At 40.6% G+C, this 25,412-nt stretch overlaps 1 protein-coding gene across 5 annotated transcripts in view; it reads left to right on the forward strand.

The window, feature by feature from the left end:
- Window positions 1–20,580, forward strand: part of ncam1a (neural cell adhesion molecule 1a) — a 203,283-nt gene extending 182,703 nt beyond the window's left edge. The window contains exons 14-17 of one of the 5 annotated variants that reach the window (XM_084028505.1): window positions 2,711–2,832; window positions 12,895–13,041; window positions 13,409–13,589; window positions 18,659–20,580. In XM_084028505.1, coding sequence (XP_083884631.1) covers window positions 2,711–2,832; window positions 12,895–13,041; window positions 13,409–13,589; window positions 18,659–18,738 — 530 coding nt within the window. In that variant the 3' untranslated portion in view covers window positions 18,739–20,580. Of the gene's footprint in view, window positions 1–2,710; window positions 2,837–7,130; window positions 7,292–12,894; window positions 13,042–13,408; window positions 13,590–18,658 lie in introns of those variants that run through there. The other 4 variants (XM_084028506.1, XM_084028507.1, XM_084028509.1 and 1 more) reach the window with 4 other exon arrangements.
- The last annotated feature ends 4,832 nt before the right edge of the window (window positions 20,581–25,412 follow it).

The raw sequence follows: 25,412 nt of genomic DNA on the forward strand, positions 1-25,412 counted from the left end.
TATAGTAAAAATCTAACTGAGAATTCATAGTGCAGCTTTCATAACAACAAAAAACAACATAAAAGCTAAATAAATAATATATTATTCAACTGCAGGCGAAAACAAAAAAAACAAACCAGGGCTCAGGTGTAACAGTAGCTGCTCCCTGTTCTCATTAACTAAAGCACAATGGGAACCGTAGCACCAAAACACACTTTATATCCCAAATGGAACTAAGATTAAGAAAAAACAATAAAACTGATCATTTCACCTCTAACATGCTTCTTTTATTCCTGGAACTCTGACACGTTTAAGGTCTTATTTTCTGAAAAAAAAAGGAAATATGGGCCGCAACTGCATAAAACATGTCAGCTAGCAACAACAATGTCAACGTGACAGTAGCACATACCGAAATGACAGTCGGCTCAGACGCGTGACGGGCCCCAGATAATACTCCCCACCCCCCACCCCCGCTGAGGGGTTCAGGGGCCTCTCAGAGTCTGGATGGTTCTCGTCCCATTTGCCATGTGGGATGTCAACTCGAGTGCAGGGAGCGCCTGTCACGCATGCAGGAAACACACACACACACACACACACACCAACTGTAAATGTTACCCAGAATATTAAACAAGCATACGTCTGTTGCAATTTACATGCACACAGTTCATGTAGCATTAATTTAAAAAGGTATTCATGCTACAACACACCAGTCATGTGTTCGCTAAGTGGCTGAAACGGGTCAAGAAAAGGGTTTTTTGTGTTTCAGGTGTCTCTCACATTATTGTGAACCAGGGCTGCCATCACATGCTGGAAAGCAGTACTGCCAGATGTTGACCCCCCCCCCCCCCCCGTCACATATAAACATGATACATATTTCTTATCATAAATCAATAACACAAAATCAATACTGTCTGACTTCCCTCTCAAGGCTGAGGCTCATTTTCAAAAAACAGCTAGAATTTAATTTTTTAATTTGCAAAATAATATTTTCGCCCCCAAAAAAATTGATTAACACTTAAGACAAATTTAATGGTGCGTTTGTTTTTTTAGACATCAGGCAGGTGTGCATGGGCTTGGGACTGATTCCAATTCAATTACAGTCAAAGTTGTCATGGTAACAAGGCAACATGTGGCCCCAGTGCAACAATGTTGTTGTTGTTTTTTATTTCTGTTAGATAGAATAAAGTATTCATCTACAGACAACATGTTGTTTTGGTCTTGACCAAAATAAACAATATTCCCAGCAGAACTCTTTAATTATTGAGTGTCAGTTCTTTCAAATCCAAACAAACACAAAAGCAAAAAATATGTAAGGTTTTGTGGGTGGGCTTCTTTAAAAAAAATAAAAACAGAGCTGTGTGTATCAATAAAATAACATTTTAATGCTATTATGTGACCAGTGTTTGCTATTTTGTTTGCTTAACTATTTAGATCCACAGACCTTTTAATAACGTAATAATTTTTGGAATGTAATTTTCAAGGCTGTGAGCTCCACGAACCAAATCATATTCTGCTTTACTTTGTTTGGGTGACAGATTGCTTGGGGTTTATTAATAGATTTAATGTGAAGCTAGTTGCATATCGTAGTTTTGAGCCTGTAGGAATAATCATGTCGGCAATATGCTTCCGTAATAGCTTCAAAGATTGATTCCTTAAACATCAATACACAGCCCTTTGATGATTAACACACACACACACACACACACTCACACATGGAAGTCAGGCGAATTTGTAACTATTGTTATGATTTGTGGAGATAACCTTTTAGCACGCCGGCGTGTGGTAATCATGTGTAAAGGAGTCGGGGCCGGGAATCTCATCATGAATGTAAATCACTTTACTGGATGCTGCTGCTGGAAAAACCCCGTCCTGAGTTCATTTGGCCCCCAAGATTTTTTTAACAAGGTTCAACATATTTTCCAAACCCCCTTTTAAGCGGGACCCTGGAGTGTATCAACACTTGTACGCATCATAGGCGTGATTGTTTATCGCTATCTGGGCGTCTTGATGTGACCTTTTACATCAGCTGGGATGGAGGAAGTGGATTATTATTATTCATTTATTTTGCAAATATTTGTCAGGGGGTCGGGACACCCCACTTGAAACAAGAAAACAAGACAAACCCATTATTTATTCATTCTTTATTCATATTAATCACCTATTCTTTGTGACATATCAGTCAAGTTCATTTAATTAGTCAAAAACACGTTTGTGTGCATGTGTGAAATCTCAACAGTGCTAATATGAAACGTAGTACAATTCAATTTTCACATATTGTTATCCTTCATAAAGAGAGAGTAGACATTTTAAGGAATTACTTACACATTAGTAGACTTGAAGCTGTAAAAATGGCCTTTTTGTTGGGTGAATACTAGTTAAGTTAATTCACTTCAACAGACATTTTGCATGAATAATAGACTTTAATTTAGCCGACACATTTAACCATAAAGGGTGTTTTTTTGCTCTTTTTGATATCACATATTAGCATCATTAATATTTAGAAGACGCTGGGAGAGAGTATTAAAAATTCAAAATGTAACCGTTCCAAAATAAATGGGTTCTTACTCATGAAACCCTTCCACCAAGTCTCGTGAAAATCGGGTCAGTTTTCCCCGTAACCATGCCGACAAAGACACAAACCCAACTACAACCCTCACCATCCGTGGCGCGTATATCGTGCCCATGTTCCTCGTTCGTTCTCGGTGAAATAACCTCAGCTCATCTCCAACAGACGTGACCTCCATCACCATCGGCAACCTTCTGCCCGAGACCACCTACGAGGTCAAGATCTCCGCCATCAACGGGAAGGGCGAGGGCGAGAGCAGCACCACCAGCACTTTCAAGACCGAGCCAGTCCGTAAGTACCGCCCCCCCGCTGTGTCCTTTCTGTCAGTTAGCGCTCCTCTGACCCCCCCCAATGCTTTAAACCTAATGCTGTTCCTCACTCCACTGCCTGCTCATGTCTAGCTGAGTCCACCCCTACACTCCTATCGTCATGGCAACCCCCCAAAGTCAAAGCCAGACCAGAAGGAACCATAATCCACAATGCCACTGCCACGTCATAATCCAACTTGGTTAATACTGTTAACCGTGCAGAGTTGGGAACACGCCGCTGTGACCCCCGTTCCATTCTGCTTTTTTAGCCGACAAATCAGGTGATTTAGTGAGAGCTTCCTGGAAATTACTCGTGCATTTCTGAGTCTGATTTAGACGTCGGCATGGAGATGTGTCAGCTCCGTGAGGGGGGGTCAAGCCCCGCTGAAGGTTGTTTTTTTCCGTGAAGGGAAAAAGGCAGCGCATGATGAAATGTTTGGAGTTTTTCTATCTCACTGTGTTTGGTGGGAAAAAAAAGAGGAAAGACATCACCTTGACAGAAGAAGGGCGATGCAAGGTGAATAGCTATTTGTCAGCGGAGGGAAGTTTTGCCGCCCCTCTCCGTGTTCTCGGCGTTTAAGTGCGTCTCGGTGAATAATCTGGTGTCACATCGCAGCTGTGGGAGGCATATGGCATCATCGGCAACCTTACAGCGAAGAGCAGGTGTGCGACACCTGTCATCAATCACGAACGCCGACGTCGGCTCGACATCAAACGTGTCAATTACGGTGGTTATTTATGTGCAACAGCATGTCGTGTAATGCGTTCCCATTGGAGCAGAAATGAAGCCCAATCAGGGTCCCAACAAAAAAAAACTAAACGGAGAGTTTGTCTTCGACAGAAGAGATTTTTATGTTACATGGTACCAAATAATTGCAGTCTAAAGACACATTCATTATTTTTTGGAACTGCTGTTTTTGTCAGAAAGCGAAAATTCAATTATTATTGTTTTTTTAGGGACAATTATTCCGAGCTTTCGCACTTCGAATAACAACACCAAACAGCAAACTTTATCACTCATTTCAACATTGACAATTGGATCCCCTTTATTCGTACCTTTCACAATAAAAGCCCCGGACATATAATGCCTCCCCGCGACTCTCTCACTTCCTCAAAGTATTAGTGTTTCCTCCTAGTTTACCCCACAACAGACCTATTTTATCAGTCGGCATTTTAAATCAGGGTCATGAATAAATCTTTGGCTTTAGTTTTCTAGCCTCCTCGGTGTCACGCCTCCATCTGTGCCTCACCAACCCCCGCTGCTTCTGCCCTCCTCAGCATCCCGAATCCCCAAAGAGAGAGAGGCTTTGTCCTACTTCCAGTTGTTCCAGAGAAAAATCTGTGTTAGTTTACAGACTAGAACTCTTTTACTCGAGTGAGCGTAAACAGAAATGAAACTCCATAGATGTATGAATGCATGCTGTCTATAATGTGCTGTATTACGTCAGAGCACCAACAGACTCCTCGTGCGAGAACACGATGAATCCATGCCACCAAAGTCGTGAAGTCATTAAAAAAGAGAAGTTTCTAATTTGGAGCATAATAGAGTTCCAGTATTACAGAAGGCGGCGTAAGCCGCTGAACAAAGAGTGTGAAGACTTGCTGCTGATGGAGAGTCCAATAAGACACAGTGGCGAGGTGAACGAGGGTTAATGGTGTGGCAGGGAAGCGTCGCCCTCCTCCATTGTTCATGTTTCTCATTTCATTGTCTCTTTTTGTTTCCTCTTTCTCTCTCAATTTTGTTTTCTCATCGTGGTTTCCCATCTGTTCTGTATTCCACTGGACTTCTCAGAGTATTCTTTCACAAGTAAGTTTCATTTCTCCCCGTCTTTATGTTTCCCCTGTTCATGTTTTTCCATCTACTCTGCTTTTAATTCACTTTAATTTGACCGTTACCTAAAAGAGTGATGCAGGAATGAGTCTAGGTTGCCTGGTCTCGAAGTCAGCAGGCCTTTTGAAGGTTTTTCTTTGGTAAGATGTCCGAAATAAGGTCTGTGGGTAACACAAGTTTTATTCTTAAGTATAAAATATGACTTAAATCGCCCTCTAGTGAACTTTTAACTTCACAACAAACACTGGTCTGGCTTTACAGCCTCTGTGTCTATACTAAAGTTTCTTTATAGCCTATTCATAGTTAGAATCATCATGCTTTACTTACTGCAATACGGACCCAACAACTGTGCAATAACATTTTTGTGTTTACTCATTTATATCCTTTACCTTTTTATATTTATATTTGAGACTAGAGATGCTATCCATCTATCTATCTATCTATCTATCTATCTATCTATCTATCTATCTATCTATCTATCTATCTATCTATCTATCTATCTATCTATCTATCTATCTACCTAGCTACCTAGCTACCTACCTAGCTAACTACCTAGCTACCTACCTAGCTAGCTAGCTCCGTTTGCCACAGAGCTTATTTTTGTGCAGCAATCCTCCAGAATTCATAATTAATTCATCCATAATCCACGCTGACTTTGAGTCCAGGCAACTGGTGTGATGTAAACTTCTGGTTTAGCCCTCAAAAACCACATCGTCCCTGCAGCACTCTTCTTAGAACATAGCTCTAATGACTGAAGATGTTTTTCCCTCTGTAAATATCTGCGTATCATTTCATTACCTGTTCTACAAATGTTTCATTCTATTCCTCTCATTCAAATGTCTGTTTAGCAGTTTGATAGAGAGTGTGTTATTTGTACCTCCAGTGGTGCTGTTGCTTGCTCTTCCTGATTAGCCAGTACTGTATATCACATCTCCACAGAAGGTTCTGCCTACAGAGACCACTAAGAGGAAGATGTTTGTGTTGATTTGCGGTAATTAGCATGGGATTAGAATATTTACTAGTAATGATGTTAAAAGCAGGGCAACCTTGCCCACCGATGGGCCTGTGTGGAAACATCAGGTTTAAACGTTCAGGCCTTCAATTCCCAGAAATCTTTAGGATTCCCACCTGTGCTCCCGCGGTGCTTTTATTCTGTAATTTGGCCGAATGTGAAGAGAACAGGAGGTACAGGTGGACCGGAGCTCCAGCTGTGTTCTCATGACTAAACCTTTTTTGTCCACTTTTGCACCAATGATGAGTTATATGTATGTGCATATTTAAAACATTACCTTTGCTTTCGGGATATTAATAGTGTGTTTTACGCTTCAGAAGAGTGTAGGCTCGACTTAGAGAGGAAATCTGACGACGTGAAGTAATTGCTAGTCGTTGCAAAGTCAACAAAGCCACGGGCACCAGAACCACGAGTCCAAGGGCTGAAGAAAGCCGCTGCTGTAAATAAGGAGGCACCGCGGGACGCTCCACGAGGAGCCGACATCTTACAAGCACTGCAAAAAAAATAGTTTGCCGTACTTCCCCGTAATGTGTAAGCATTAGCTCCGAGGTGAGAGGGAAACCTATATCGCTTAAAATCATAAGTTGTACTTCAGGGAAATTTGCCGACAACATTACATCCACCTTTAATATTAAGGATCAGTGGGCAGCAAACTAGTCCGGCACCCGGGGAACTATTCCTGCTCTCTGAGCCGGCGCCGCACCGGTCAAAGACATCTCAACGTCTCCGGCATCGACTTCTCCGTAAACACAACGTATAAATCCTTACCGAAAATAAACTCACAACGTGTTGCTGCCAGTCACAGCACTTCAATAAGAAATGACTGAGTTGATGTTGGTGTGAGGTATCAGAGGTGGTTTTATTGTTCATGGGTCATCGCAGTGACCGCCTGAGTCCTGCAGTCCAATTTTGAACTTGTCTGCCTGTGTTCACGATACCAAGCAATGGAGCTATTTTCTCCTATTTTATATTTTTGTGTTGGTATGAAAACATCTACGAGTGCTCTGCACAATAAATCTGCCGATATCCAAGGCTATATTTCATTACTTTGAAGCATTTTTGAGTTTGAAAGCCCCATATTGAATTCACGTCATAATTATGTTGCTAAATCTGTTAAAAGCCATACCTTTTCCCTCATGGATCTCTGAATGCAGGGTTTCAATATACATGGATTGGGACATGTGGCCTTATTTGGTATCATCGGGCGTTAATTATGTTAATTTGCAATTCTCATGCACGTACGCTAATTTAATCAAGTAATCGTGAGAGAAAATCAAGATAAAATCAGGGAAAATGTTCTTGCATGAGGTCGGGTATGTACTGGAGACGTTGTTCCACAGGAATGAACCTCTCTATAAGGACCAAAGCGGTGAGTCACTCTTTGTCGGAGAGAGACCTTCACCTCCTTCTCACCATCTTTTCAACATCTTTCAGTTTCATCAACGGTACCTCCCCCTATTGCCACCACCACTGTGGCCCTTAGTGAGTATTCGCCATTCGCCCAGTGTGCAGTGTGTCTCTCTCTCTCCTCACCCTCTTTTTTTGTCTCTCTTACCCGCTTGGCCTCACAGTTAGCGTAGATGTCCGTCTTGTTCCTCCGGCTCGGCTCGTAGGAGAGCTTGCATAGCCACAAATGAGTTACGAGCTTCTTCTAACACTAGATTGTGATTTTTTTACTAACATTACGGTCGCACCTTCTAACAGCCTGACTTTATAGTGGTGTGATTAACACGATGTGTTTAAAGCTCCTCTGGTTGAGGTGCAGTGGATTTAGAGTAGCGGTGGCGTCAAAGTGGAAGCTGAGCAAAGGTTACTCTCAACGCTGTCATAGGAACGCAGCATGTTAGCATAAACAGCGATAGCTGGCTGATTACATTTGTTTGTGTTTTGCTGTAATGAACACTTACACATCAAACTGGTAAAATCAAGTCACAGACACTATTTTAAGACATGGCTAAACACTTAACAGTTGCCATCTTGGATTGTGAGATGGCAGGAGTGCTTGTAGTGAAAGCCCCTGATTGTTTAGGGTATCCATTGATCCATGGTTCCTCGTTAAGCCTTTCTGACGGTACCGACCTCAATGCATGGACTGTCCAGAATAAACAGCAGGTACCACCCTTCCTGCTAGCACCCTGACCTGGTTCCGCCTCGCTGCCCGTCTACATATCGGAGTTCTTATCAACAGTCCCGAGTTTGCTATCATGGTGTCCATTCGGCTCAGGATTCGGCCCGTCCATGCAGACAGTAATGTAAAGTAGATTCTTCTACTTTGCTGCAACTGTGTTTGCCCTGAACAACCCAACAGAGATTCTCTGACCCAACAACCACCTAGATTCCACAAGGGGGACTGACTCTGATCGGCATCCCTTACGAGCCCCCACTGATATTTGACCATTATTGTGTGCAAGAAGCCAACTAACCCATCTGACTACTTGTTGCTTTACATAACATAACACAGGTGACTTTTGTGTTTGGTAGTTTGGAGTTCATAATTGTTCTGTGTCTTTTGTCCCTCCTTTTATATATGACACCCTGATGATGTATAAGATGTGTCCTTGCCGTGTTTCCTAACTCAATCTCTCCCTTTCCTGATAACATTTGGCTTTATATCCGATCCACTGGGACGTAGTTGTTCATAATGTGTTTTCTGCAAGTGCATCACTCAGAGCAAATGTCACCAATTCTTTTAGACCTCATTCCTCCCGATGTTTCATGCTGTCGTCCGCCGTTGTTGGTGTGAATCATATTGAGTTTGGATCCTGAAAGCTGCAGAGTTATTCCCCCGTTTTTCTTTTAACCCCTGATTTTCCCTTTTTTGTCTCTTGGGAAACCAAACAAACTGGGTTTAAAAAAAAAAAAAAATCATTCATTTCTGATTAGAGCAGCACTCGCTGAAATTCTGATTGGCATTAATGGTGCGATGTAAAATATTAGAATGAAAAGAAAATATATCAGGGGAACAGCTGTTGATTATGTGGATGTATGATGCACTTCTGGATGTCCACGTTTGGATGTTTGGTTCTATCTTTATATTTGGTTGTTTGTTTATTTAAAACCAAACCTAAAAGTCTGGAAGTGCATCATATAATCAGCACCATGTGTATATATTTTTTTAATATATATATATATATATATATATATATATATATATATATATATATTCCCTCTCAGTTGTTTCTGTTCCTTTTGTGTCATTTTGTCTTTAACATTTTTGTTCATTTGTTTATTCTGTTGACATGTTTTCATCATTTCACAAATGTTTTTGTATGTTTTTCATGTGCCTCCCCCTCCTCCCTCCCCTCCCTCCTTCTCCCGTATTTCCCTATCAACCAATCATGTGCGTGCACATCATGTGACTTTGTCATGTGGCTCTTGCATGGTGCTGATGATGTCGTCTTCGCTGGCCAACAGAAGGTAATTTTTGTTTTTTGTTAGTTTTTTTTATAGTTTCATGTTAAGTTGAGATCATATTCAGGAGACTTTTGTTAAATCAGATTCAAAGGCAAAACATTACATTTCACTTTTATTTGGTTTTCATCCATCGTTAGGCCGTTGTGTGAGTCTGTAGTGAACATTGTAGTGAATGCACCATTACATCATCTCGTTCATCACAAGGCTTTCTCCTCCTTCCAGCCACTTGTTCTCAAGTAATAATGCAACACCATCTCCTCTTAGTGCCTTATGGAAAATTAATTCTGTAGAGGCAATCTGCTATAATAATGTAAGAAATGCACACCAGGGCCACATTCAGTTTCCCCTCTGTTAATGGAGTGAGCTTGAGTGTAAATTCTACGTCTTCAGCTTTCTTTGCACCTGCATTAACACATGTTATAAGATGCTTCTTTCCATAGAAAGCACCAATGAAACAATACATTTAAGGTGATTTCATTTAACTGGACAGAAAACACTTTGAAACACAACAAATAGCTGTTTAATTTAGACTCAATTTATTGCATCAATGCAACAGATCTACTTGTAATGTGTCTTTTTAAATCTCACGTTGTTCACTTAGAAGCTACACATGATATAAGGACTCAATCAAGTATTTATCTCTGTTTCCTTGTATTCAAAAATGGAATTTTTGAAACTTAAACCAACACTATAAATAAAGAACTGGATTAGCTGGAAGAGAATTAAAGGGATCATTTAGCATCATATTAGCCAGGATTAGTCATGGGACAAAGAATCAGGGTTCAGTTGATCAATTTCCATCCAAACACACTTTGAATGTGTGATTCCCTGGTGTGCTCCTTCTTGTCTTTTTTAGTTTATTTGAAAACACAATTAGAAACTAAATGAGAAATATATTGGTTTTTGACAACCCTGTTGTTTTTTATTTTAAGTAACATTAGATATCACATAATTAACTTTGTGCAAACAGCAGAAATCATCTTTTTGTTTCTTCAAAACGTTTTTTTTAATTTACCTCTGCATTTAAACATCACAGGAGCACCATCACAACGCACCACTGACCTGCATCGTTACTCCTCACCCTCCAGCAAAACTAACTTCTGTTTGACATTTTTCCCCCCCGAAATGATCCTGTAGCTCACAATGTTTCACTGATTGGACTCACAGCAGCTCTTTGCATTTCTGCAGCATGCAAGTTGTTCCCTGTTTCCTGTTGCCTTCTTCTTCCTGTCTGCTGATTCCCAGAGAAAACGTCTGCATGTGTCTTTACTGTCACGTCTTCTTCTAGATGTACCACGATGCTTGAAATGTACTAACTGTAGTGAGAAACGTACCACATGTTAAAGTTATGAAAGAAGAGTGGGTGACATGACAAAACATTTTTGCTTATATTAATCTTAAGAATTTGAAAAATTATAAGAAATGAGAAGATTAAGAAGAAAGTCAGACGGGGGATTTTGAGAGCAGAATCCAGAGAATGAAAGACTTCTGCTCTGATTTACCTCTAAAAACCTAAATACACTTTTTACACTTATGTATACAGCAATATTTTTTAATTCACTATATTGCTCTTATTTAAAGAGTTAAAGCTGCACAGTTGTCTTGATAATTGTGATATGTCAAGACTATTAACCCACACAAAAAAATGACAACAGTAAAAAAATCAACAAATGTCTGTATGCAACAGCATGTTTCCGATAACTCCTTCTGTCCACGTCTCGATGTACGCTGGAGGATGACGCGGGGCGCTGTGTTCGGTCGGGCTACATGTGGAGCCGCCTCCTCCCGTCATCGTGATGTCATTGTGATGTCATCGGGCAACGCTCCACAAGTTTCCCCTCCGACTGTGTAGCAAACCCCCACAACATTTCCAGCTTGCATGGAGAAGCTTCTCATCCTAACCCCCCCTCCACCTCCTTTTACTTCTGTTTTAGCCTCAGAAACACCAGCGACCCTCACCCCGAATGACGCTTGTGAATAACAACACCGAATGTACCAAATGTTCTACCTGCAGCTCTCGCCGACTAACACTATTCACTTCCAGCATCCGTAACGCTCACTCCAATCAGAGGAACAGTGCCTTCATGCATATTCATTTTAATTAACCAAATTAACCACTATAAGAGTTTAAACTGTTGAATATTGGAAAAAAATTGCTGTGTCCATTTCAAGTGTTTACTCAGCAAAAGACATCTGTTCAAATCTGCATCGGGTCTTTGCTCGTATCGGATTAAATGAGTGTTTAAGTTTGACTCGAGGGAAAGGAACACGACGAGGTAGCGGATCCGATATCTCGGCGGCTGACTGTGTGTAGCGGCATGTTCATAATTGATGAGTTCTGTTGCTCGTCGTCTCCCTCGTTGCCCTTCCAGTGGCATGAGAGTAAAAGCCACGCGCACAAGAAAACCGCCTGGACCTCGCCTCCCACCACACCGTGTATATATTATGAGAAGTTATAGAGTGGCCGAGGCTCACGGGCAAATTATCCAGCGACCCGGCAGTTATTACTCAGGAGAAGGTAACGAGGAGCCTGGAGGAGAACAACACCACGGCAGCCACAGTCCTCTGAACTACAAAAATCTACTATTTAGTCAGTAAGCTTTCAAAGGGGATATATATTTTCCCCTGGATTATGTTTGTTTATTTTCAACCTACCACAAATATATTTTTAATCAAAGTGTATTGAAGCCTGCACGGGTGGCAGGGAGGAAAGTAAGACACTTACTTTAATCCAAAACACACTTTTATTACTGGAACCTGAAAATGCAGCTTAACACAACAAGCTGTAACACTTATATACACATAACTATGTTTGTTGGTATGAAACAAACTTCTGGTTAAAAAAACGAGGACCAAGTTACAGTCGAGTCAGTTCAAGCTGTCCTGAAGATAATATTCTAACTAAAAATATGTATCTTTGATAGTCAAACACTCACTGTTGGCCTGAAAAGTGAGTTTATTTTGGTTTCAACCAGTTCTTCAAACTGAGTGACATCATTTCCTAGGAAAAAAAACCCATGCATCATTTTTGGACAGGTAAATAAATGCTCATGGTACGCATAGTGTCCTTTCAAAATAAACTTCCACCTTCACAGAAAGGTTTAAGCAACACAACAACTCTGTTAGTTAGAAAAAAGAGCATGGTTGATGTTAAATTGACTAATTCCTAACGAGTCACATGATGAACCAATGACTCGTCATTGAAGACTGACATGAAAAAATGTTGCATGGGACAATAAGGATGCAGGTGTGTTTAGGTAGTGGTTAGTTGGGATCCGGTGCATCGACATTCTCTCATGTCGAGTTCACACTACAAGGCTTTAGACCTGATTTTCTGCTCCTGGACAAAATCAGACTCAGATCAGAGGCAAATCCACATTGGATTCTGGTTCACAGTGCATGAACACCATGTGTGAACTGTGAACAGAGATGTGAGCTGAGTGTCTCGGGAAACCTGGAGGAGCAGGAGGAAGAGTTGCATGTAACAATAACACCTTTACTGTATGTGTTGCCAAAGCCGCCGTTGCACCTCGAGGAACGGATCGAATAGTAAAGATGTAGAAGGACTAGAAGGAAGGTTTTCAGGGATTGTTGGACCAAAACAATGGAGACGAATTGACTTGAGCTTCGGCAGGAACGGCACTTCCTTGAAGGACACCCGATTACTAGACCGCGAGTTGTGTAGTGAGAACTTGGCCGCGTTTCTACGTCTTAGCAGCTACATTATAGTTGAATGCTTTGGGGTTGTGTGGCTGCAACAACCATTTTTTTGTTGGCTGACCAGAAATTATTGGTTTGTTCTGTAGGGGAACCCAGTGCCCCTAAACTAGAAGCCAAGATCCAAGAAAGGGGCAACGCTCTCAAGGTCAACTGGATCAAACAGGACGATGGAGGATCCCCCATTAAACACTACCTGGTCCGATACAAGGCTGTGAGTATTCTGGGCAACCAGGGAACTTGGTACAACGTTGCTGCTTTGCTTCTTTTCTTTTTTCACAATTATCACAATGGTTTCTTAGAAAATCGTAAAGGTCAACAGTGGTTGTAATTTTCACCAAACCAACCAGAAGCAGGACTAACCTTCCAATTCTCATGTACCTGAAGGCATCCTTTCATTGAAATGATGAAGTAACTTAATTTCCCCCAAAATCCTCTTCTCAGGCACCATCATGTCCGAAACTTTTTTCCTTTTCACATGATTTCTTTGTAGAACTTAAAAATCTGCTATAAACTTCTGTGGATGGCCGATCACAAGAATGGGATATTTCTCAAACATGACCCTTTCCTTCCTTCCTCAGAAGCAAGTATCCGACTGGAAACCAGAGATCCGCATCCCCAAAAACAGTGAGTATGTGATCCTGAGCGGCCTGGACTGGAACACGGAGTACGAGGTCCACGTGGTGGCGGAGAACCAGCAGGGCAAGTCGGAGCCCGGCATCATCCTAACCAGAACGGCTACGGACCCCACCACCATCCCAGGTACTGTCCTCATCATCTCACCCCCTTCCCCAAGCATCCACACACACACACACACAAACCAGCCACAGATGCACCGGGGCGACCACCGTGACCACGAAGGCTCCCTTGTTTGAATCCTCAACCGTTAAGTTTGCAGATTGTCGGTAACAGAATTGAAATCAAAGGACTTTATTATTTGCTGAAAGCATGCACCAACAAACTCTAAAGTATGCATGAGAAGTCTATATACCTCTGCCTAGAAGGGGTTGCATGAATATGAATTGTATGTGACGTTATTGTTATCACAGATAACAAAAGAAGATTAGATTTTTCGGTTCAGGGAACCAAACGTAAACATTTAGGAGCGACTGTCTTTAAATGCAAACGAATTCTAATAGATAGAATAGATCTGTACTGATACTGATATACTGTTGTAACTTATTGTAAGTCGCACTGGATAAAAGCATCTGCTGAATGCCCGAAATGTAAATGCAGATCGATTTTGGCCAATGAGCAAAGACATTTCAACTTGATACCGCCGCTTCTGAGAATGTAGAATAATTATTCTCGTTTCCTTGCTGTGAAGCCGAGAGCAATTTGACGTAGTTCAGAAATAGTTCCTCTGGAGCAGTGAGCCGAAATATGAGAATGCAGTTTGTACACTAAATGACAAAACAATTGGAAAGACCGAAGTGAGGAATGCGAGTCTGGTTTCCAGTTAAACAAAGGATAAACAAAGACGACGGAGCGAGCTGTCGTTGCCGCCGGAGGATCTCCGCGCCTCAAAAGTTGCTGAAAAAGGCGACACTTTTCTTGTCAGTACGAATACACAAGTCGAGACTCGAAGCTGGGTCACCCAAAGTTTATCCTCCTTCTAAACCCGGACCGTTCTCTTCTTTCTTTCTACGCCGGCTTGTTTCCAGCTACGTGTCCTCCACCTTTCCTCTTGGAGAAGAACATTCTCAAACGCTGTGCTTCTGCTTTCCGCACATTTCCGAGGCCAGGCTGCAAAAGATGAACAGTAACTCTGCTCTTCAGCAGCTCTTTGAAAGCAGCTGGAGTTCAGTGAGCAATAAAGTCCAGACCAGATATGTCGGGTTAATACCAGATACGTCTCTGGCCGTGTGGTCACGGTCAGCCTTTTCTCTGCTCTGTGGTTGGCTTGTGTGTGCGGTGAGCGTTTTAACTCGGGCTGCCTCCCCATTCCACTATACCTGAGCTCTAAAACAATCTGTTGAAAAGGAAAAACCCCGTCAGGTTGCTCTCTTTCTGTCTCTCTTTCCTCGCTGACACCCTTTTACTTTCTTCACATATAGATCTCCATCATTTTCCCCTTAAACCGCCAAAGAGTCTATTTAAAAAAATGACAAAACAGATTTCAAGCGAAGAAATCGTTTTTGAGATTGTTGCGTGATTAGACACATAAAGTGAGACGAAAACACATTTAAGAGAAAGTATTACATCAAGCCTGCATCCTTTTGTAACACATCATCGATGTGATATGTTGGTTTAGTGCAGGCGTTCCCAAACTTTTTTGGACCCCCTAAATAACGATGCCAGATATGATTTTACTTATAACAATTTACTATTAGATAAAAGCAGAATACCTCAGTCAAAAGTAATCTCCATGTATATTATGAATGAACATTTTTGCTGTCATGTGCAAACTTAATTTTGACACAATACTTTAATTTTACCATAAGAACATCTCAGTCATCTCGCGACCCCCCGGGGGGTCCCGAACCCCACTTTTGGACTAACTTAAAGACCATGGTGACTTTAATTACCTCCCAAGTAAACCCACCCACGTCATCATTAGATGCTCACAATAAAGGACGTGGTACAATGTGCACAATAGTCCGCTCGGTCCAACAAACACAGGACTTTCACTCAGGTGAAACTAAAAATTCAGCTTTATTGGCCAAATAAATGTGACATTTTTACACAGTAATTTAACATTACTATGTTAAAAGGAGAAGTAGATCTTTTCCTAACTAAGGTGACGAGATTGGAGTGTGTTGGTAAAACTTACCAACCAATATCCAGATGCCCTTAAATCCTTAAACACTTATGATCACTTCATCTTTTTCCCTCATCCCCTCCCTCTTTTTCTTCCTTCTATCGGCCTCCATCTTTCCCTGCCACTGGCAGGTTTTAGTGGGTTTCACGGTTCCGGGTCCACGACTGACCTGCATACACAGTGTGTGGCCTAGTTTAGTGGGGACGCAGCCCAAACATGGTCTTTGCATGGTGCAACTTCCAACCTGGATATTAATCTCGCCCGTTCTTTACGGAGGACCTTTTAAAGGCAACGTGTGCATAGCACATTTAAAAAAACAGTTATTTTCTGTTTCATGCGCTTGCTGGGCAGCAGCCATATAGCAGTGGGAGGTTTGGATCATTTATAATGTACCACAGCAGAAGTCTGCATGGGCTCCATCCCCCCTTTAATTTCCCGTAATTACTTTCATTTTATGTATTTTTGTATTTTTTTTATGGGATGTCTAGTATTACTTCCAAGTCGCTGCTGTTTTTCCCCCATTTCAAGTTTATTTTTAGCTCCCACATCTGCATTTAATCTCAGTAGGTTTCACACCAGTTCTTGGTCATAAAAACAGCTGCTCTTATTTCATTTTTATTTATTTATTTGTTTTATTTACCAGCACCGTGGGCTAAATTGGCACTGTGATGCAAATTGTAAGTGCAGGGGTGTGACCCAAGGTTGAGTTTCAATCTGTTTAAACACATGTTCAGAGAAAGAAAAAAGCAGCCTCACATACAAAAATGACACAAAGTCACCAGAGTGAACGGATTTTATAACCAAAACATCTCAGCGTTGAGCTGCCTCTTTGATCTGTTGTGTAAAGAAGGAAAAAAAACACTTTTATATAATCGGGCGAGTGTAATTTCTGCTCTCCGCAGGTGCAGCTGGGCAACATTTGCATGCCGCGGAGTCACAGAAGGCGAAATGCTGCCCAGCTGCGTGGAGATAAAACACATCATCATAACTCATAATGTCAAAACAAGCGCAGTCTTTGTACTTCTCATACGGACACACAGGGGGGGGTTACAACTGATCCATCCAAATCTCCCCAGCTAAGGCTCTCATTGGAGTAAAAACAATTAACTTTTCCCCAGATTTGATAACATGCGATCACCCATCCATCCATGTCATAGACTTCATAACCAGCTTCTGGTTTTTTTGGGGATGTGTGGTTTTGCATGGGGGGGGGGGGATGACCAGTGGTGTAATGGTATCTGGAGATGCTGAGTATCGTTTAGGAGATTTTCCAATATTAAGCTTATATGCACACTTATATTCCACTTTTATTTCCAATATGATATTTGACAAATTTGATTTAGGTCATGTAAACGGCACGATTAGTTTGAAAAGTAGTTTCCCATCAAGACATGTGGGATATGTCAGTAATATTCGTGTTTTAGGAGCATTCGTTGCGACATAATTTGCCCGTTTACGGCCAACTTTGACCTCACAGAAATACACCAAGTGAGCACAACGTTGCATTATCTGGTGGTGGCACTTAATAACAGTAACAATGCCAATGGGAAGTAATATTTAGGATCCTGAATGCATGCTTAGAGCTGGTGACGTATATAAACAGCAAGAAAAACGATTTCTACAAATACAGGACTTTCAGGCAGGAGACCCGTGTTCGAGACCCGTGTTTTTTATAGTTGTTTCTGTTGCCTGAACCTTAACTTTTAATTGTTTCTGTGACAACATACCACAACCACCTCAGCTCATGGTCACGGCACGTATTTCTGTGAGATTTAAAACATTATGTAAGACTTATGCTCAACTGTAGAACGCCCGACCTTTTCAAGGAGACAGTTGAAGGAGCGAGGGAGGGAGGAACTTCATCACCGGTTACATTAATTGGAGCTTGGAAATGGGAATATTAGTGAAATATTCATTTTCATTAGCGGTGTAAAACTGCTCAGTAGAAAAATGTTATTTTTTTATAAATAAGGGCAAAAACCCCAGAATATTTTGTGCATGTAAACTTAGTCATTGTCTCCGGGAGAAGTTATTTTTTCCCACTAATTGCAACAGCAAATGTGTTTTGAAGGAAACATAAAGCCGCCCGGATTAGTTTGATGGGCATAATGAGAAAACTTTACTCATAAATGTATCAGCAAAGTTGCTGAAAAATGTCAATTGGAACATAATAAATGTAGCAAATTTACAAACACCCGAACTATTTCTGTCGCCATCATCTACTTTAATTTTTATGACACAATAAATCTGAGTAAAATCTTTTTTTGTCTGTATGATGGTCAGTAGATGCTAATTGGATATTTAAAATATCATTTTTTTGGTTGTTGTTTTTTTTGTTTTTTGTAGGACCATCACCAGCCTTTTGGCTTCTATTCCAAAAATAAATCTAGAAGTTGAACTGTGTCCATAATTTCCCCATGAATGACCCGATGGGGGAATTAATGAAGCTTCTGGATTAGTGGAGAGTATTATTATTATTACACCACTGGCCATTACAAACCAGAGATAATAGCCTGACTTGTGCGTTGTCATCTACCTGATCCTAAACTCCGCCTCCCATCTGCACCATGACTTTTTATTATTGATTATAAATCCTCCTCTTGTTTATACTGAACCTTTAAAGAGTGTCTTCGTGTGTCTTGCTTTCTGTCATCATCCCTCCATCACCTTCCATCCATGCACGCCATGAACCATCATCGTGCCGTTCTGCTAACACGCTATGACTTCTTTTTTTTTTTACTTTTGATCCTCTAACGTAGACTTCCTTTTTTTTAAGTCCTCAGTTGTATTTCTGTATTTCTGACCTTATTTTTCTATCTCTTTCTCCCTCTTTTCCCTCTTTCTCTCCTGCTTCCCCCCTTTTTTCTCTCCGTGTCCACTTCCTGTCTTCATGTGTGATCTTCTTGGACACCTATGGACCATGACATTTGCCATACACACAAATTTCTCTCTCTGTTTGTGCTTTTATTATACTTTTCTTGTCACGTGTGCGATGATTATCACTCTGATGTGGATGTTGAAATATATCTATATATTTTTTTTATGATGTGTGGTTGGTCAACCACCTCAGCTACCCTTGGTTGCCGATGCGTGACCTACAGTCTGGCAGCTCTCCTGCTGTCCATGCTGACCGCGCTCTGGCTCTCATAAACTGATATCGTTGAAGGAGAAGGAGGATAGTCTGAGCTTTGAAAAATTTTGGCCCAGAATCCTTTGCTTTCTATGCCTTTTTTTGACCCTTGTGCAGCCACACGCAAGTAAAAAAAAAAAAAAAAGGAGTCAAGACATTGGTTTTCATGACGTAACAGGGTGCTTAGTACTTGCATCATTCTCAAATTGGGGGGGGTGGGGGGCTGGGGATTTAGATTCTGTCAATGTTCTTTTCATCTGTTTTCATGTTGTATATGAAAAGATTCAGAAAAAGGGGGAATTTTCAAGGTGACAAGTTCGGACCTGGGTGCTCAGTGGGATATAGTGTAGACGAAGTGTCATAGATACGATCAATAACACATTCATAATGCCTTAATGTGATCTCAAGATGAGGGGGGAGGGGGGTGATGAATAGAATTATTACCTTACACTGTTTGATTACGTGTCTACAATGTGTTAACCAGAAATGGCAATTGTAAAGAGACTTTTATTTTGGAATTTATTGCCGAATAAACGGACACTATCATTCCACGGTTATGTCACCAAAATGACGTGAAAAAAAAGAGAAAAAAAATAGCATGAACACTGCATGATAGCTGACACGAGGCATGATCCAGTATTCATTGATGTGCTATGCCGCTGCTTTGAGGCGCCCCAGTCGAGCATTATGAATGTGTTAACCAGGTGAAGAGAACAAAATGCTGTGCCTAATTTCAGTTCTTTTTTTGGATACAAGCTTGAAATGTCCTGCTGTGCACAATGGAGGGGAAAGATAACAAATGCAGAAGAAAAAAAATAGAAAAGGATATTGGTTTATGGTCAGAGTATTCATTTTTCAAGACAATTTTAATTTTTTGACAGTCTATTACGCTCACTTTCAAATGCATTGTTATGTAAACCGCCTCGTCAGGAAGAGGACGGAAGGTTGTGCAGAAAAAAAAAACTAATCATGTTTTGTGACAAAGTGTACATACTCTTTTCAAACTGACCCTCAAGATATATACAAGAAATCAGCTGTTCATTGTTTTTTTTGTTTTTTTTTTCGTTTTACCTGAAAGCAGAGAAAATGTCTAAAAACATGCAGCTGTTAAACTAAAAACAATTTCATTTTCAACAATGTGGAATTATTCTATCATCTGAGACATTTTTGTAAGTACATATCAGTGTATTTCCATGTAACCATTGTAGGGTTGAAATAAATTGTGTTTTCTTTTTTCTTTCATGAAAGTGACGGCTTTCTGAAGCTTTTAGTGATCGAGTGAACTGAAGATGTGTGAAACGGTGCTTTTCTTGTTCTTTCTTCTCTTTTTTTTCTCCTCCTCTGGAGTTTTAACAAATGACTGTATTGTTGTAACCAAGATATTGAAAGATTAGAAGACTATAGTTGAAGAAGATACCGTATGCATTTTGAACAAAAGAAATGAACAAATGGTAAACAGTATATAGAGATCTTTATTTGTGTTATAATAGAGGGTTTATTTTCCTTCAACAAAGATACGGCAAATATTATTTTTGTTCGCATAAAGAACGAAACATTCGAGTGCTTTAAAATTCTGAAGGGAGCTCCTTCATGAATGTCAACGACAAACATCACGTTATCTGTTAAAACGAGGAGGCGTCGATATTCACGATTACATTACAGACACAGCATGGATATGTAATTGCTATAAATGCTGTTGCAACAAAGCCTGACGAAATATGTTTGTTTGTATCTGCGTTCCAAAGCCGCCGTTTCAGAACGTTTTTGCCCTTTTTAGGCAAAAATGAAAATTACTTCATCGAGAAAAGACATTCAACACAAACAAACAAAAAAAAAAATTATAACAGCATGTAAAATAATGTAAAAACATAAATAAAAGCTGTGCAAGAAAGGAAATTAAAGTGATAGAAAGCTTAATGCAAATGGAAATAAATCAAAGCTAAATAAAAAAGATGATAATAATGTTAAATGAAAAACAGAATAAAAATTAATGAGTAAATCAAGTTTTGCACTATCACCCGTCATATTACCCTATTTTCTGTCGCACATATAAGAAGTTTAATCAGCGTTACTCAAAGTTACGTTGTGTAATAACGGATGTTACGAGTGCGAAAGTCCTATAATATATGTGGAATGGGAATGCTGGTGGTTGGATAGCTCAAACAAACACAGGACTTTCACCCAGGAGACTGCTGTTTGAGTCCCAGCGTGAAACCAATAAGTCAACATTTATGCTATGCAAGTTATGTAATCGTAGACTTCGTATGTAAGGAAGTCTTCTATGCGCAGTTGTTAGGTATTCATGCTTTTTGTTACATTATTTTTTTAACATTCACACAATCTTTTTGTTGCCGAAACTTAAAGGCTGGATTATGCTTCCGCGTCGACACAACGCAAGGGGGCTTGCGGACCCCTTGCGTCCTTGCGGACCCCCTTGCGTCCTACGCAAGGGCCTGACGTGTGCCTCCCAAAAATCCTCGACGCGCGTCGAGGCGACGCAACGCCAACGCAACACCAACGCAGCGGCTTTGGCTGTGATTGGTCCGCTAACTACATCCGCTGGAGACCGCTATCCGGTTTCCACTCATAAACACCGCCATTTAAACTTTTAAAAGGCTACTTTTATTGTTTTCACCTCGTTTTATTGTTTTCACCTCGTTTTATTGTTTGCACCTTCTCGCTTTTGCACAAAGAAATAAAACACCAAGTTCTGAAAAATTGTGGACGTTTAAAGCCGGAAAGTAAACAAATACGCTATAACGAAGCTTACGATGATATACGCCAAGAGTCTCGGTCGGTCGGTCAGTCTTTACAAAAACCATAGCGCCCTTTACCGGTGTGGCTTTGAATTGCATTTCGACACGTAAACCCAACGCAGAACCATCACGGTCTCCAAGCAACTGCGTGGCCGTTGCGTTGCCATTGCGTTATCACTACGCGGAAGCATAATCAGGCCTTAAGCAATCGTTTCACATCCCTAACATATGACCTTCTGCAGTTCTGCAAGCGTGTTACAAACCGTATTTGTGAAGCATAAATAAATAAAAAATAAATACATTTTTGGTTGAGAAATATCTATTCAACATATTAGTTGTTTGCAGAATGTAACAATACCAACCCTTTTTTTCTGGGGACTGGGTTGCATAATTCTTACGGCCAACGTTCGTCCTTGTCTGTTACACACAGACATATTTTATCTTTTTCCTTGAGGTTAATCAAAGCAATACATTCAGACGTTTAAAAAGCTCTTCACTGGTAACCAAGAGCTACGGATCTCCAAAGTGGCCGTCGAGTGTAGGTCGCTCAAAGCCTTCTATACAGTTTCCATTTGTTCAAACATTTTGTTCCACGCGCTGCGACTCATTAGAGTCCCGCAGAGCCGTGAGAGGCCAGACGACGCGGCCACGATCGACTACAGTTCAATGTGACAGAATTAATAAAGCATTGATACATTTTCAGTAATCACACAGCTGTGGATGGTGATTGTTTTCTACTGTCTTGGTAATGAAAACGGCTGAGAGTCTGTATTACGGAGACCAAACAACTTTTTAAGGTTAGATGAGTATTTCCTATCATCATGAGAGGAGTTGTGTATGGAGAGGATGTTTTAATTGAACATTTTGCAATCCTCTCTATTCTTGTACTTAAAGGTTGAGTATGTGGTTCTATTGAGAAACCGTTTGTAGAAACCTCGTCCAATTAAAAACGTCGGTTTGGAGAAAATAATTGGACCGGACGGATTAACGAAGGGGCGAGACTTTTTCAGTTGGGCGATGCGTTCAAAGTCTCTGTTGTTTTTCCACATTACTTACTCAACCTTTAAGTGTTAAAAAAGAAAAAAGGGAAACCCATTCTGTAAACCCTTCACTATTTCACACAGAGAATATAGTTGTTGTCAGTCGGGGTTTTCTAGTGCTTAAACACCAAACAGGGCGTGTACTTGACTCCACGTCTGAAAAGCACAATCTCACAAGGTTTCCCGTCTGAATCCGAAGAGCCTTCAACTCCAAATAAGCAAATGTCAAAGGTTTTTCCGTCTGATTTGTAACCTTTTGAAGGGGGCGTTGGAGGGGATATGTAGCTCGAGAAGCTCTCTGACTACTTTAGATTGAATGAGTTCGCGTGCTTCAACCTTTTCCGCCTGAAGGTAAAATAACATTGATGTGCATTAAAGCCCAGATTCCCCTGAACGAGAATGAGGAGACGGATCGGAGAATTAATTTGAGAGAGAGAGAGAAAGAAATACCTGTACATATTTATTTCTCTTTTGGTATTTTCCTAATTTTTTTAAGAAAAAACCTTCCGGCCTATCTATTGGCTGTGACCTAAAATGAGACTTGTAATTCTTTCGATTTATTATCCCGGCCGCTGCTGTTTCATCTCAACTAAGTTCTGTCACGAGGATAATAAGAGCTCACGACACCCTCGAGGTGTTTTTTGTCACTCGTTAGTCCCTCCTCTTGTTCATCAGCGCCTACTGAGTAATGATAGCGCTGATCAGTGTTGAGTGATTTTCATTTTTGCTAATCAGGAGCTCCATCTAAATGCGCGCATTAGACTGACTCGCGTTGCATATCAACATATTTCTGTTCCCCGAAGCCCTCGCTGCAGCCGCTCGCTGCATACAGACCGCCGCCGCCGCCACTTCAAATCAGTGGGAAGGAAGCAAAACACAAAAGTCACAAGAAATGGTCCTCATGGTTTATCTTCTTTGAATATTCTTTTCATTTTCCATCACTTAGCTTTTTATCAAGAGGACATGTTTTGGATTTGAATTCAGTCTGAAGGCAAAAACACGTCTTCGGTTTAACAATATTGTCACTCTGTATTTGATTAAATGAGTTAAACATCCATCCTTGTAATGCCTCCTGCATATGAAGAAAGAAAAACAACCTTAATCTGTGAGAGAGGAAGTCTCCATGTGCCCCAAAATAAGAAAACAGAGTGAGAAGCTGCTGTTATTTAAACGGCGGTGCAGCGCCACACGGTGGAGGATGCAAACATGGCAAGAAACTTCAACTGGCAAAATGCTATAAAGCAATAAAATCACAGCCACCAAATAAATAGTTGGAATTGATTTATGTATAATTCATACTTTATTTAGGGATCATTAATCCCATTGAACTCATGATTCCCTTCTTCACTTTTACAAATTTAAAAGAAAAGAATATTGTGACTGTATCACATCTGCTGTCTGTATTTGCTCTATAAGCGATCAGTTATTATATCTTTCTCAATCATCCGGTTATCATTACATCATGTTTAACTGAGTCGTGGCACTAGTTGACGGTACCAGGATGTTTAAACCAATCAGAGCCCTTCAGGTCTTACGGCAGTCATGTGAGAGTCGTCCCAGAATTAGAGTCTGCTGTTTATTCCAGACACAACGAATCGTACTGAAAGAACTCACTGCTAATGTTTCATTACTCTGTGTGCTGTTGATGTGCATCAGTATTTCCCATAATGCAATGCAGAAATGAAATGAAGAGCTATGATTAAAACTGTCTCACTTCCCCCGGTGGTGGTGGTGAGACAGTTTAATCGTGTCAGTCGTTGTACGTTAATCAGTACTACATTAAGTTCTCATATAGTAATGGATATAATAATGTTATAATTAATATACATAGCAATAATGTAGTAATGTGTAGTGTAGAAGCTAGCATCAGGTCTGCTGGATGTGTTGAAACTCAATCTCATGGGAATCTCATTTCCCAACCAAATGTCAGCAGAAATAGCATTTCTTGCTACGTTGTGATATCGCAAAACTGTCGCAGTTCTCTTAGACAACAATATCATCAACCAACAAACGAAAAAAACGTTATGGTTTCGGCTTAAAATAACTGGGAACTAAGCAAAACACATACACGATATAACATGGAAAACACGCCACGAATATCATAACTGTAATTATTTTAAAAACATGTTACTTTTGGTCTCTTGGTTGCTCATCCTGCGTTTGGTTTTGTTAAAAACGTTATGATATGGCTTAAAAAGTCTATTAAATAAATAAATAATAAATGTGTAGGCAACAAAACTGAAAAACCAACTTTATTTCACACTTGAATCTTATTTGTGTTTGTTAAAAGCATAATCAACAACAAAATATGTGACTTTCCTCTCCTACAATCTAACTGACCTTGTTGTTTATGGCTGCAGTGATCTATCACCCAGAAATATTGTAGACATAATTTTAAACCCCGTTTTCCTCAAATTCAGCCTCGACATATTTGGTGTCCTTAGAAACTGCTGGATTTTATAAATATCTTTCTACAGAAAGTCAGAATAATATGTATTCCAATCAGAGGCTTGTATTTGAATACCGTGTGTTGCCATGACGACGTGTAAATTGATGCACCTGCAATCGTCTGGCGGGGTCGTCTGCTGGGCGGCGAGTGGTTAATGACTTCACAGGAATGTGAGGTTTCTCAGGGAAACTGCGGCGTGGTATCAGCGCTCACTACTGTACCTGACACGCTTGTAAAAGAGAAATGTTTGTGTACTTCGTCCTGACGTGAAGATTTGTGCCTTCTCCTTCGGCGAGAGCACTCGGTGAGAAAAATAAAAAACCCCTCGGCGCCGAAACCCGGGGGCCACATGATTTATTGTGCCTGTTAAAATGCAAATGAAGCAATTGGCAGAAGGGAAGAAAAAAACAAACAAGTGTTGTCTGAAGTCACCTATAAGCACCTGGAGC

This window comes from Eutrigla gurnardus, assembly GCF_963514095.1.
Source record: "Eutrigla gurnardus genome assembly, chromosome: 15".
NCBI lineage: Eukaryota > Metazoa > Chordata > Actinopteri > Perciformes > Triglidae > Eutrigla > Eutrigla gurnardus.